The following is a 14,304-nucleotide window of genomic DNA, read 5'->3' as shown; positions in this document are numbered from 1 at the left end:
CCTATTCCTCCCGATCACCTCTGATTAGGTAGATTCCTGGGTCTGGGGCATCCTGGTCCAAACCCACGGGCATCTCCTACAGGTCAGCTCTGTGACTGGTGGTATGTCAAATGCCAAGCTTCCTGCCCTCAGGAGTTTCTGTTCTTTGGGGTGCATGGTTAGGGAATTCAACATGGACAATCATTGTCTGAAGGAGACATTTCCGATGGGTGAAAAGTGAACCTTGAAGGTCGATTATCAGGAGTGATGTGTGGGGCCGGGGCTCCTGGCTCCCAAGCTTTACTCTCTCTGTGACCCGGAGCAAGTTATTTAGTGAACATGTGTCTCCTAGGGACCAAGGCTACAAAGACCATCCCTACCCTCAAGAAACTTACAGTCTATCAGGGAAAAAAATATTTTGCAGACCAGAAGATATAAAATTTATGTAAAACAAATATGGGTTCATTTCCGGGTGCAGAGCATTAAGGAATGAAAAAGGGCATCAAGAAAGGTCTTGTGTATCAAGCTGAGGATTGAGGGAGCTAGGGATTATAGAAGAGAGGATAACCTGGGCAAAGGTCTGGAGGTGGGAGGTGGCGTGTCCTCTGGAGACCTTGTTTTCTTGCCTCTTTTGCAGAATGAGAGGATTGGATTAAGTAATCCTTTTAGGTCTAAATCTGTAGCCTTAGCCACCTGACTCTGTCCTTCCCCTGACCTGGTGATCTGTCACCAGACATCCAGCCATCAGTCAACATTGCTTAGCCTCCCCTGGGTCTGTAGGGGTGGTAGGGAAGCTCAGTAGTCACTGCTCCACCCTGATGGAATAAGGCCATAGATCTAGAATGGATAGGCACCTAATAGGTCAACTGATCCAACTCCTGTATTTTACAGATGAGGAAACCGAGGCCCATGGGGTTAAATAACTCACCTGAGGTCACACAGGTGGGACTGAACTCAGTCCTCTAACTCTAAGAGAACAGTCTTTGCTTTGTACTCCCGCCAGGTAAGCTCTTGGAGGACAAGTAGCTGGGCAGAGAAGGAACAATGCTGGACCAGGGCCAGGACAACCCCAGCCCCGAGTCTTCCTAGCTCTGTGTTCCTGAGCAAGTTGCTTAACAGCTCTCTGCCTCAGCTTCCTCCTCTGTCAAATGGGGATTATAAAAGAACCTGCTTCCCAAGTTAGAGTTAGAACCAAATGAGATGCTATTTGTAAAACAGATATTAGCTGTTGTTTTGGCTTTGTGTGAGTTGAGTCCATGATGCTGGGAATGGGAAGGCCCGGCCAGCTCATCCTTCCGCCAGGGTCCTCGAGGCAGGGGCTATACCCCAGCCTCTGACAGTCGCCACCCAGCGAAGGCCCTTCCCTCTTCCCTGCTCCACTTTGGCTTGGACTCAGGTGAGAAGGGGAGCAGGAAGAATTGGGGTCCAGGTGAAGGCCCAGGGAGGGGAGACTTTCATTTTGGTGTTAGCAGTTTGGGAGACCTGTTTGTTTAAGTAGCTGGGGAAGGAAAGTGCCGGCCAAGCTCTTGCTTCTAAACAGAAGACTGTCCGGCCTTCTGACCAAGCCTCTGACCGAGCCCTGGTACCCTGGGCCAATGTGGGAAGAAGCGTTGCTGTCACCTCGGGCCTTCCCTCCTGCCTGCACCCTGGGCCCCAGACCCTCTGCCAGGCAGGCCCTTTGACAGAAAGCCTCCTCTCCCTGGACCCCTCCTGAGGACTCAATGGGAGCAAGAGAAGCCCAAAGGAGAGCATTTGGGAAATCAATCATCCCTCCCAGACTATCAGCCTCTCCCCTCCCAGGGTGGCTTCAACCTGGACTCTCAGGTGAGCCTCTCTTACAGAATGTGCCCTGACTGGGAGGAGGGCAGCTCCTGCCCCTGTCCCTGCTCCCCTGCTTTTTGCTTTGATTTGGTTTCCACCTCAATCTCCCCACTCCAAGGCTCAGAAAACTCCAGGTTTGGTACAGGGCACTGCCCAGAGTGGGCCCTCCATCAATGACTGCTCAATAGATTCAAGTCTAAGCTTGCCCTTCATTAGTGGTAGCACTCTTTAGCTACTGGTAAATGGTCTGGAGATACAGAATCCAATGTCCATTGAAATCTATCATTTTCCTTCCTTCTTCCCTCCTTTCCTTCTGTCCCTTTTCCCTTCCTCCTTCCTTTCCTTCCTTTCTTTTCTTCCTCCCTTCTCTCTTTCCTCCCTCCCTCCTTCCTTAATCCACATGCATATCATACCATCAGCTCCCTGATGTCCTGGTTCTCTTGGAGAATGAAAGACAAACAGTAACTGTCTTCAATCACAGATTTCTCCCCCACCCCAACATACACACACACTGCTGTTGATACTTTATATACTCCCTCTAGGGGTGGACCCTCTGGGGTTCACCAGAGCACAGAGCTGCGAAGGGATCTTTGGGGACCATTGAGTCCAACCCTCTCGTATTGTAGATGGAGAATGATGGCCCAAGGTCATATGGTGGTTTCCCCACCATTGCCCAGCTGGTCACTGATGGGAAGACTGGAACTCAGCTGTTCTGGAAAAAGCTGAGATGGCTCTTTGTGATTAGCAACTTCCTTTTCTAGGCTGGCACCAGCCCTCTCCTTATTGATGAAAAGTCAAGGTCATTGGATATACTTCACCTTTTTTTGAAAATTGATGAGATCATTGACTTAGTAAATAAAAAAATCACCTACTGAGTGTTACTTCTGTGCCAAGAGATGTGAGAGGAAGAATTCTAGAATCTGGTTTAACAAAGGAGATACCAACCATCCCGATTTCATGACTTCAGCGAAAGGTTTTGTGAGACTTACAAAGCGCTTTGAACACCCAGCCTCATTGGCTGTTTGCCACAAACCCTTCACATTTGGAGCTTGCTCTCATCCCCATTTTTGGGGAAACCAAGGCTGGGTGAAGTTAGGGGATAAGCTGCTGGTAGCAGAGGGTGTTGAAGATTGGCTTGGAGACAAGATCTCCCCTGAGACTATGGCCATTTCTTTTTTTGTGGCTTGTTTATACATAGTAGTTTTTATGCCTCCCCTATTAGATTGGAAGCTCCCTGAGGGTAGGACTGACTTTCACCTGTCTTTGGTCAGTATTTAGGCTAGCTACTGGTATCTGGTAGCCACCTGATGCTTCTTGACTGACTGATGAAGTGTGTGTGTTGAGGGGATGGTCTGACCTTTTAATTTCATCTCAAGGGGAAATGCATGGTGTTGGATCTCCCTCCCTTATCCCAGATAAGCATTTCTTGACACCTCTGCTGTTCTAGGTGGTCACTTGTCCCTAATCACCTACCTGGCTTGAGTCAGAAACAGGCCTGGCTGACTCCAGGATTGGTGTTGCCCCCCACCCCCCACTAACCTTGCCTTTTTCTCAGAGTCTTCTAGTTCTACATTGTTTCGCTCTTGTCTTTTTCAGCAAATATGGTCAAAATGTTAGCTCAAAAGACAGGTTCAAATCCCAGCTCTGCTATTAAGGTACCCTGTTTCCTGGGAAAGGCTTGTCCCCTCTCAAGGCTTTCCTTACAAAAAGAAGGGGGTGGATCGTGTGATCTGTGAGGTGCCAGGCAGCTGGGACATTCTGTGTCACAAGGGTAGGATCATTTCTCAGTTACTATTGTTGTTTTTGTTGTCAGTGAATGGAAAAGGTAGGAGGAAAACAACCATGGGGCATTTTCTGCTGGGTCACTCCATAAGAAGGTGACCACTGCTTAGCGCCTGGGAAATCTGCCCCCAATGTGATGACCTCAAGTGCACCCCAACCCCTGCCCTTGGCTAGAGGCCGACATTTCCAGCTGTTGTGGAAGCCAGGGTCAGTGTCAGGGGAGCAGAGGCAAGCCGGAATTCCCTTTGGTTCTGCCCTCTCTTGCCTCATTAGGGCTGCGTCTAACACCAGTTTCAGACCCGGAGGCCCCCAGCGGCAAACGCTGAGTGGTATCAGTTAGTGAATGATTCATTTATTCAGTAAACATTTATCAATGTTTTGATCTCTAGTCAATGTAAAGCACTGGGCAAGAGTTTGTGTGCCTCAGTTTCCCCATTTGTAAAATGTCTCCATGGTCTCTCTTTCCCTCTGATAGTGTGAATTTGTTGATATACAACTGGGAGAGACCTCCAAGGTCATCAGCACAGCTCTCCCATTTTATATGTTAGTAGCAGATCTGTCCCAAGGTCACACAGCAGTAAGTGACATAGTCAGAAATCAAGCCCAGATCCTCTGTCTCTGGGAAATAAGCATAGAGTTCAGAATTTTTTTTTGGAAGGCAATGGGGTTAAGTGACTTGCCCAAGGCCACACAGCTAGGTAATTATTAAGTGTCTGAGGCCGTACTTGAACTCAGGTCCTCCTGACTCCAGGGCCGGTGCTCTATCCACTGCGCCACCTAGCCTCCCCCAGAATTTTGAATAAGCAAAACTTATGTGAAATGGTTAGGTATCTGGCTTGGGGTGGGGTAAAGTCACTCTTTTTCTTCTCCCCATTTGTAGGTTGGGAAAACATCCCTGTCTTTTCAAAGCTCCAGGATGTGGCCTTTTTGAATCTGTCCATGGAGAGAGAAGGTTCTGTTGCTGTAGAAGTCAGTGGAGTGCAAGCTTAGGTGGAGTCTTGTCTCAGTGGACAAGACTCCTTTCTCCTTTCTCCCTTCCTTCCTTCCTTCCTTCCTTCCTTCCTTCCTTCCTTCCTTCCTTCCTTCCTTCCTTCCTTCCTTCCTTCCTTCCTTCCTTCCTTCCTTCCTCCCTCTTCCTCCCTCCCTCCCCCTCCCCCTCCATCCCTTCCTTCCCCCCCCCCCTCTCTTTTTCCTTTCTTTCTTTCTTTCTCATACACTTAGGCATAACCATTGCCCAAGGTCACACAGCTATTATTAATTATCTGAGGTTGGATTTGAACTCAGGTCCTCCTGACTCCAGGGCTGGTGCTCTATCCACTGCACCTAGCTGCCTGACAAGACTGTTTCTTAGAAGGGCTCCTCTTTCCCTGCCCGCAAAGCCCTCTTGGTTCTCCCAGCTCCAGACTGTCAGCCTACAGCTCCTTCTTTGCATGTGGTCAGCTCTTCTTCCTAGGGTCTGTCCTGTCTGCCTTCTTTACCTCCATTAGGACAGACCTTGAGCCCCTAGGTCTTGTGTCATGGATTCAACTTCATCATCAACTTCACAAAGTCTTGGGTTCCAGTTTTGCTTTTCCCTTCTCTTCAATAAGTTACTGAACCTCTAGTGCTACAGGGAACTATCTAAGTGATTTCCTTGTCAGGAATTATATCAGATCCAGTCCCTCCAATATACAATCTGGTCCCGCCTGTGTAGGAGATACCTAGGCCACAGAATCTTCTTCCTCACAGTGTTGGTGGGCCCACTGATAGAAACCACCGAGGGACAGACTTGATGCTAGAGGCTGCCACTAACTACATGTGGCTCCTGAAGTTTTCTCCAGCTGTGAGGACACTCATTCTGGATGCAGGTAGTTTAATGCTTAGTTACCCATTGTCTCCTCTGCTTTTATCATGTCTCAGACTAACTTGCAAGCTCGTCATGGGGCAGATCATGTACCTTTTATGTCCTTTGGTAGCTATTAAGGCAGAAGATGCTGCCTCAGCTTCCTCTTCTGTAAAATGGAACCCTCTGATCCTTTGCACTTAGGTCATCTGAGTACCCCTCCTTGTTTGCCTTCAAGGATTACCTCTGCGTTCCAAAATCAGTCAGCTCTACAGTGATATAGACCATCCTTACTACTGGATAGGGCAGAGAATAAAACTCCAGGTCTAGAGTCAGGAAGACCTGTGTTCAAGTCTTACCTCAGACACTTGGTCCTGAGCAAGTCACTTCATCCTATTTGCCTCAGTTTACTTATCTGCAAAATGAACCAGGGGACATGGCTGAAACAAGTGAGCCACAGCTACTGTATAAACTGCTTCTAGAGAAGCCCTCACAATTTTTATAAACCAGTTGCTAAACCATTGAACTAATCTCTTTAACGGGAATCATACTTGACTGAGGAAACAGGCCTAGCACAGTGAAGGGATTTTTTTCCAAGGTCCCGCTGGAAGTAAATGAAAGAGGTGGGTTGTCAGGAACATATCACATCCAAACCTTCCCATGAAGTAGAATGTAAGCTCCCTGAGGGGAATCTTCTTCATTCTGATCCACACACTCCTACTCCCTTACATATAATGGGTGCCTAATAAGCTGTTTGTTGACTTGACTGCTAAATTTCCTCCTAGGTGCTGAGGAGGTTCTGCTGCTTGCCCGGCGGACCGATTTACGCAGGATCTCCCTGGACATGCCGGACTTCACGGATATCATTCTACAGATTGATGACATCAGACACGCCATTGCCATTGACTATGATCCTGTGGACCGCTACGTCTACTGGACAGATGATGAGGTGAGGGCCATCCGCCGGGCCTATTTGGATGGCTCTGGGGCCCAGACCTTAGTCAACACAGAGATCAATGACCCCGATGGCATTGCCGTGGACTGGGTGGCCAGAAATCTTTACTGGACTGACACGGGTACAGATCGCATCGAAGTGACTCGACTGAATGGGACCTCAAGAAAGATTCTTATCTCAGAGAACCTGGATGAGCCTCGAGCTATTGTTCTGAACCCAGTGATGGGGTGAGTGTCCTGATCAGGGCTCCAAGCTTAAAGGGGCAGGGGTGGGGATCGGTGGTGGAGAAAAGGCTCTTTGGGGCCAGAAAGGAGTCTAATGATAAAATAAGCCACTCCCTTGGTATGGTGAGATGGGACTGCCACCCTATGAGGCATTGTCATCCTGTCTGTACAGGTGAGGAAATCAAAGCTCCAAGGAGGGAAGTTGCTTCTCTAGACTTTTGTAGTATGTGTTCCAATCAGGATTTGAACCCAGTTCTCTCTTGTAGCATTCCCTTCTCCCTCCCACCCCAGCAGCTCGCAATTTAATACACACTCAACTCTTCTAATGTTAAGCCTCCTGGAATCCTACTTTGGTGATATGTGATCATGGGAGAATGAATTGAGAGTTAGATGGGACCTCAGAGATCCTTTAGTCATTTTACAGATGGGCAAACTGAGGCTCAGGAGTTGTAGTGATTTGTCCAAGGTTACATAAAGTTAGAGGCCATCAAGTCTTACTGCTCCCTCCCCCCCATTTTACAGAGGAGAAAGCTGAGACCCATCAAGAAGAAAGTTGTATAGCAACTCAGGTTGTTGTACATAGCAGAGTCAGGATTTGAACCCAGTTCCTCTGCCTCACATTGCCTCCCCTCCCTCTGAAGATGGAAGGCCAGGGCAGCACCCTGGCCGTGGAGGGCCAAGCACAGCAGTTGGATGTCTGGGGCAACATCTTTGAGAGGAAAGTTAGAGGCTTGAGGCCAAATGCAAACATAATTAAAGTTTCATGTTGAGTGAAAAGTACGGCTGCCTCTCAATAGTATTCAGCCCAAATCTCTAGCCATCACATCAGCATTGGACAGATCTCAGAGAGAAGCTTGGCTACCATGGTGGGTTGGAAAGCTCACTCCCTCACCAGACTTAGCTTCCAGAACTATTGTTGTCTCTATTCCAACCTATCTTGGAGGGGGAACTTGGCTCATTTTTAATGGCAAAAGCAACTGAGTTGTGGTTGGAACCCGGGTGTGAGTCTTGGCTTTGACACTTACTAGCTATATGTGACCAGATCACCTTTGTAAGCTCAATCTTCTCACTTTTAAAATGGGAATAATTCTTACCTCACAGCAGATGTTGGGAAGAGAGTGCTTCATAAAGCATCAGGGTACAGTGGAGGGAGCTTTGGAGCTGTGGGACAAGGTTCAAATCCTGCCTCAGACAGTTGTGTTGGGCAAGTCAGTTTATTTCCCCGGGCATCAGTTTCTTTCTCTATAAAGGGAAGAGGTTGTCCTTCATTCCTTTTCAAGTTCCTTTGGGCTCTAGAACTAGCCTCCTAGGTTCACCTAGTAGCATAGGGCAGTGCATAGAACAGCACTTCTGATGCCCAATTGCTGTGTGATGATGGATAAAATCTGTAGCAACTGGCTCATGGAATTGTTGCCAGGCTTCATGTGCTGTGCTTTTTGCTGAATTGATGGAGACTTGTATGTGTGGGATTCTTTTTCAGCTATATGTACTGGACAGACTGGGGTGAAAACCCCAAAATTGAATGTGCCCATCTGGATGGACAGGCTAGAAGAGTCTTGGTGAACACATCGCTTGGGTGGCCCAATGGCCTGGCACTAGACCTCCAGGAGGGCAAACTTTATTGGGGAGATGCCAAGACAGATAAAATTGAGGTGAGTCACTCCTCAGGTGGTGGGTTACTGAGAGTGAGTTTGTTCTGTTATCAACTGTTGTTCTTTAAAATTCAATTTTACTTTATTTTCAGTTATGATTTCTCTCATTTTCCCCCTCCCTCACTCACAAGAAAAACAGAACCTATTACAAATATTTATGATCAAACAAAGCAAACTCCGTTAACCCAGTCTGTATTCACTCATATATTGTACACCTGTGCTTCATTTTTTTCTTCAGTCTGTATCTTGAGTTAGTCTGCCTTCAGAAAGTGGGCAACCTTTTTCATCCTGAGTCTCTTGGAGTTGTGGCGGGTCATTGGGTTGATCAGAGTAGCTCTATCCCTCACAGTTGATGATTGTTAACAATGGTGCCGTTGCTGTATACGACACTCTCCTGGTTTGTTGACTTTACTTTGCATCAGTTCATAGAAGTCTTCCCAGGTTTTTCTGAAACCATCCCTTCATCATTTCATAGAACACAATAGTAATCTAATGCAAACATATTCTGCAATTTGTTCAGCCATTCCCCAATGGATGATCATCCCAGCAGTTTCCAGTTTTTTGCCATCTTGAAAAGACCTTCTTTAAATATCTTTACCCAAATGGGTCCTCTTTCTCTTTCCTTCATCTCTTTGGCAGTGTAATCACATTAACTGTAATGTTGAGTCAAATGTTATACCCAATTTAAAAGCATAATTTTAAATTGTTCACCAGGATGTTTGGACCAGTTCCCAGCTCCACCAGCAGTGTATTAGTGTATCTGTTTTCCCACAGTCCTTTTAACGTTTGTCCTTTTCCCTTTTTTTTTTTTTGTCATTTTTGCCACTCCGATATGTTAGAAATAACTTTTGAGATGTTTTAATGTAATGATTTAGAACATTTTCTTCATGTGGTTGTTGATAACTTGGAGTTTTTCCTCTGAAATCTTCCAGTTTCTGTCTGTTGGCCAACTGGGGAATAACTCGTATTGACTACTCAGTTCCATACATATTTGTGTGTGTGTGTGTGTGTGTGTGTGTGTGTGTGTGTCTATGAACACATCCCTTAGAGATAAGATCTTTATCAGTCAAACTTGTCAAGCAACCATAGTTTACATAGCATGCTCATTGCTAATACTTATGAAGCAGCTAGGTCATGCAGTGAATAGAGTGCTGGGCTTGGGGTCAGAGAGACCTGAGTTTAACAGCCTTAGACCTTACTAGCTGTTTGATCCTGGGCAAGTCACTTTAACCCCCCATCTGCCTCAATTTCCTCATCAATAAAACAGGGATAATAATAGCACCTCCCTCTCAGTTCTTGTGAAGATCAAATGAGATAGAAATTAAAAGTGTTCAACACACTGAATACCACAGAATAAGCTCTATGTAATTGCTGGCTATTATTATTATTATTATTATTATCATCATCATCATCATTATCATTATTATTTAGTAACCACATGACTTTGGACAGTCCTAGGTTCAGCACCAGTGTCTTTGTTTTTACTTTAGGGTTTCTGCCTAGCAGCAGCCATGGATGGATCAATCAGTAAGCATCCTTTAAATCGGGTCTGGCCCTGACTTAGGTGCTGAGGCCACAGAGACAAAAATAGGATAATCTCTACTCTTGAGGAGTTTCACTTTTGTGAGTGTGTAATTGTATGAGGGAAGTGGGTGGCAAGCTGGCATAGTACTGCCAACTAAGAGCCATTGGAGCAAGTAAAGATAGAATCTGGGATCAAATTGGTTTTTATGATGCTGAGTCTTGGTCATTTATAGTAATAAAAATAATTCTTCCTAAATAATCATTAACATGGTGGGAAATACCATCACTTGAATTATCTGATGGCCAACCATTGCTGGCAAGCCTCTCCCTTCCTTGTGACATACCCGGCTCTTCTTAAACCCTGCCTTTGATGGTGTCTTATGGGGGACATTATTTTCCCAATATTATAAATGAACAGGGGAGGGTTGACATTGACAGCTGATGGAAGATTGGGGATAGTTGGGCAGGAAGTTTGATGTTTTGAACCCTTGGAGTCCATGTGCTTATTTGGGATCATTTTGGGAAAGGTTTGACACCAAGCTAACATAGAGGGAGGGCAGATCTTCTCAGGCCTTTGCATTGGTGTGAAGTATGTCTGTTCTCCACAAAAGGAATCAAAATGCCACAAATGAACATTTTACTGCATACTATATTAAAATAACAATCATTCCCCTTTAGAGTTACAAAGGATTTTGCTCCTAATCACCTTGTTTGTGTGGGAGAAACTTAGTATTATTTCTATTCCTTTCCCCCACCCCAGCTTCCTGCCTCCAGCCGACAATCATCTCCCCTTCCTTTCATGACTGCTTGTCCTCACATCCCCTGGGCATTTCCTCTACAAGTATCACGTTCTCGTGTTCTCATCTGTACTATCCTTATTTATATGAGTGTTTCCTCCAGTCCTCCATTCCAAGTCATAACTAGAGCTAGAAAGGGTACTTGAAGACTATCTTGTCTGGCATCTTCCTTTTTCAGATGAGGAAGGCGAGACCCAAAGAAAGGAAGCAATTTGGTAAAGATTCCATAGGTAATAAGAAACCAGGACAGGATCTGAAGTCTTGGAAGATGAAGACAACAAAGTGGAATTGAGTTTGTTATTGCGGAAGGGCCAGAGGAGAGAGGAGCGACCCCTGGGGCTTTGTTACCCAAGATACCCCAGAATTTCCCTCCTCTGAATTCCTTTGTCTGAGACAGAAGTAGAAAATCTCAGTATTTCATTACAGACACTGTAGATGGCCAGTGTCTGCTGGACAGGCCCAGATCAACATATTTTCTGTAGCTTCTCTGGCTAAGATCAGGTCGGCAGGAAATCCTATAGATTGCCAATGAATCCTAAAGGGAAGAGGGAATCCGATCCCTAGCGAGGCTTCAGAAGAGAACACACAGAACATTCATACAGACATGCGCACAAGACTGAAGCCTGAAGAAGCACTGCCCACCTGCCTTCATCCATCAGGTTCCCTCTCCTCTGCCTCTTCTGCTCCCTTTGGGTTTAGTTCCTTCGAGGGAAAAAGGAAGGGCTCTCCTGAGAGAGGGGGAGTTGGAATCCAGTGCCCTTAGTCCCTACCATGTGCTGGTGAGATTCAAATATTTGAGTCCCCATCCCCCCGAAATTCTCATTGATTTTGGAACTTATATTTTTCAAGGGAGGAATAGGGGTTGGTGGTACTTGGCTGACCAAGCTCTGTGTTCCAGCATTGTCCCAGGCCTGGAACTGCCCAACGTCTGAGAATTGGCAGTGGGGGAACCACTGGTGTCCTGGATCAGCAATAGGAGACGTTTTTCTTTCCAGATAAGCTCATCTGTTGTGATAATTACCATTCCTAAGCCAGTCTTAGAAACTATAAAAATTCCAAGGGCTGCTAATTTGACCCCTTTTTTGGAGAAGATGAAAAGGAGCTGCCTGCTGAGATGAAGCAAGGAAAAAAAAAGACTGGGGGGGGATAGGACTGTCCCCCTCTCCCCAGAGATATTTGCTCCAAGTGAGAATTGTGCATGAACTTGGGCAGATGAGCCAGGATGATTTGGCTCTGGGGCCAGGAATGTGCCTAATCGAAAACTGAGAACATTTCCTTTAAAGGAGAAAAACAGCATGGGGCCCACCTTCCCATTCAAGGTGCTTAGCAGAGTTTACCCTGGGCCTTGCCAAATCCTATCATGTTTGGGGTTTCTCTGTACAGTCGCTCTTTCAGAGGGGACTTCTCTGTGCGGGACTGGGTCAAGGTGTCACCTCCTCCCCAGCATTGTTTTATAGTCACTGAGGTAGTGAGAGGCTTAGACTAAAGACCCCATGGGAGGTCAGCAACATGGCCTTTTATTCTCCAGGTCTGATTTGGGCTACAGTGCCCAAAAACAAGACTGGGAAAGCAGCATAGAGACACACAGAGAAGCAAACTTTATACACATAGAGACAGACACATATGGGATGGAATGCTTAATTAACTTAGAGTAATGCCAAATTGGACAGTGGAAGACTTCTTTTAGAAATCTCATCTTGTAGAATCCCTGGAATCCAAAGCTCAGCTGTAGTGGGTACCTTCAGCACAGGCCCTTCTCCCTCCCTAGTTGTCCACAAACTGTCCTCCACCACAACAATTACTGTGCATTGTGTTCTGTCCGTCCATCCATCATCCATCCATCTATCAGCATTATCTAACTCAGCTCCATCATTCTACAGGAGAGTAAAATAAGGCCCTCAGTAGAATATAAGTTCTTTGAGGGTAAGAATCATTCTGTGTTTTGCCTTTGTAACCTCAGTATATTTCACAGTGCTCAATCATAGGTGCTGAATTAGGGCTTGTTGCTGGATTGTTTGAATTTTGGGCCAGACCCATCCCAACTAAAACCCCCAAAATTCAATGGAATTGAAGCGATTGTGGGGGAGGAAGAAATTATGTCTTTTGGGTCTTTGTAAGCATAGTGCTTCTTTTCAGAGCAAACATAAATAAGTGCTCTCTGATTGGCTTCTCCACAGAGGCTTTTGTACATTCTTTGAATGGCTTTCCCTGCCTGGTTTTCTTCTACCCTAGACCAGTGTTGGGTAGGAGAAGTCTCTGTGTTGAGAGAACTTACTATATCCACTGGTGGTTGTTCCCAAAGTCTCCCACAAGTTCAGAAAATCTCTGACTTGAAACACTCTGTGCTCACTGATTTCAGATCACTAGGGACCCAAGGAGGTTGTGACTTGCAGGTTGAAAATGAACTAGAGCTTGAGCCCTGCCCCCCCCCCCAGGCTATTGTAAGTTTTCTAGAGCCTTGGATGGAAAGAACAGTGGATTTAGGGCCTGGCCACCTCACTTTTGAATACCTTGTAGGTGACAATCTGTGTGACACTGGAGAAGTTGATTTTTGTTTCTGGACCTTATTTTACTCTCTTGTAGAATGGTGGAGCTGAGTTAGATAATTTCACAAGTCACCCACAGGCTTAACTCTATGAGTTCATGCCTCATCAATGACCTATTCAGAACCGTCTGTCCTCGTTCTTGTCTGGTGACTATTTGGCGAGTGGTCTTGCCCAGTTCTTTGCCTCGGGAATGACGTCAGCAAGCCAGAGCCATCTTTCTTAGCTTTTCCCTGCTAGCAGGACTGGCTGTCAGGAGGAGAAGAGGCATTAGAACAGCTGTGTGACCAGCCCAGCCAGAAGATCATCCCGTCACTGGAGGAGTAGGGGGAGGGGAGGGGACCTCATTTCTGTTTCCAAGCAGCCAGAAGTGCCTTTTAATCAAATGAACTTGAGTGGGATCTTCCTCAATAGACTGTGTTCAGTTTGGCGATATCTTTCAGTTCTCTACTCAGTAAATACAGTGATGCCCATGCAAAGGTCACTAGAACGAAACCCCTCTCTAAGGAATCCACAGACCTGGGAGGGTCCTGGAGAACAGACGGGGATAGATGATGCCCTGGCAGAGGAGTCAGGGTGGGTAGTGAGAAGGGCGAGACAATGAGGACAGTCCAAACATGTAGTCACATCCAGGCTCTGTCCTATCTAACTTGATTTAAGTGTTTTTATTTGTAACAAGAATCCCAACTGGCCAGGGATGATGGGATAGACTGTTAGGTAATTTACTCTATATTTAGGCATGAGTCTGCCAGAAACCAGGCTTTATTTAATTTATTATTAATCTATGACCAGGCAGTTTCTGTGTGAGTGTAAGTGTGAGATGTGTGCATGTGTGTATGGTGTGAGTGTGTGTACATGGATGAGTGTGTGTGTGTGTGTGTGTGTGTGTGTGTGTGCGCGCATTGAGTGAAGGGGGGGACAGGAGGATGAGAGGGAAGGAATCTAATTGGCTTGGACCCCTCATGCCCTCCCTCATGAATCTGTGCCCCAGCACATTTTCAAAACTGTGTTAACAATTGCAAGATATTTTGCTTTACAAATATAAGATAACTAGGAGGTGATCCCCAAGGGGAGACGCTGGCCTTAAAGGGGACAAAGAAAGGATTCTTAGAGAAAGGGGGACTTTAACTGGACCTCAGAGGAGGCCAGGGAAACCAAGAGACTGAGATGAGAAGGGAGACAATTCCAGGACTAAGGGACAACTA

General features: G+C 46.2%; 1 protein-coding gene across 1 annotated transcript in view; it reads left to right on the top strand.

The window, feature by feature from the left end:
* LRP5 (LDL receptor related protein 5) overlaps positions 1–14,304 on the top strand; it is a 150,760-nt gene that overhangs the window by 87,344 nt on the left and 49,112 nt on the right. The window contains exons 6-7 of the mRNA XM_074230900.1: positions 6,190–6,586; positions 8,064–8,235. Coding sequence (XP_074087001.1) covers positions 6,190–6,586; positions 8,064–8,235 — 569 coding nt within the window. The remainder of the gene's footprint in view (positions 1–6,189; positions 6,587–8,063; positions 8,236–14,304) is intronic.

This window comes from Macrotis lagotis, chromosome 3 (genome assembly GCF_037893015.1).
Source record: "Macrotis lagotis isolate mMagLag1 chromosome 3, bilby.v1.9.chrom.fasta, whole genome shotgun sequence".
Classification (NCBI taxonomy): Eukaryota; Metazoa; Chordata; class Mammalia; order Peramelemorphia; family Peramelidae; genus Macrotis; species Macrotis lagotis.
The sequence above is the reverse complement of the archived record's forward strand: the minus strand, read 5'-3'. Positions and strand labels throughout refer to the sequence as shown.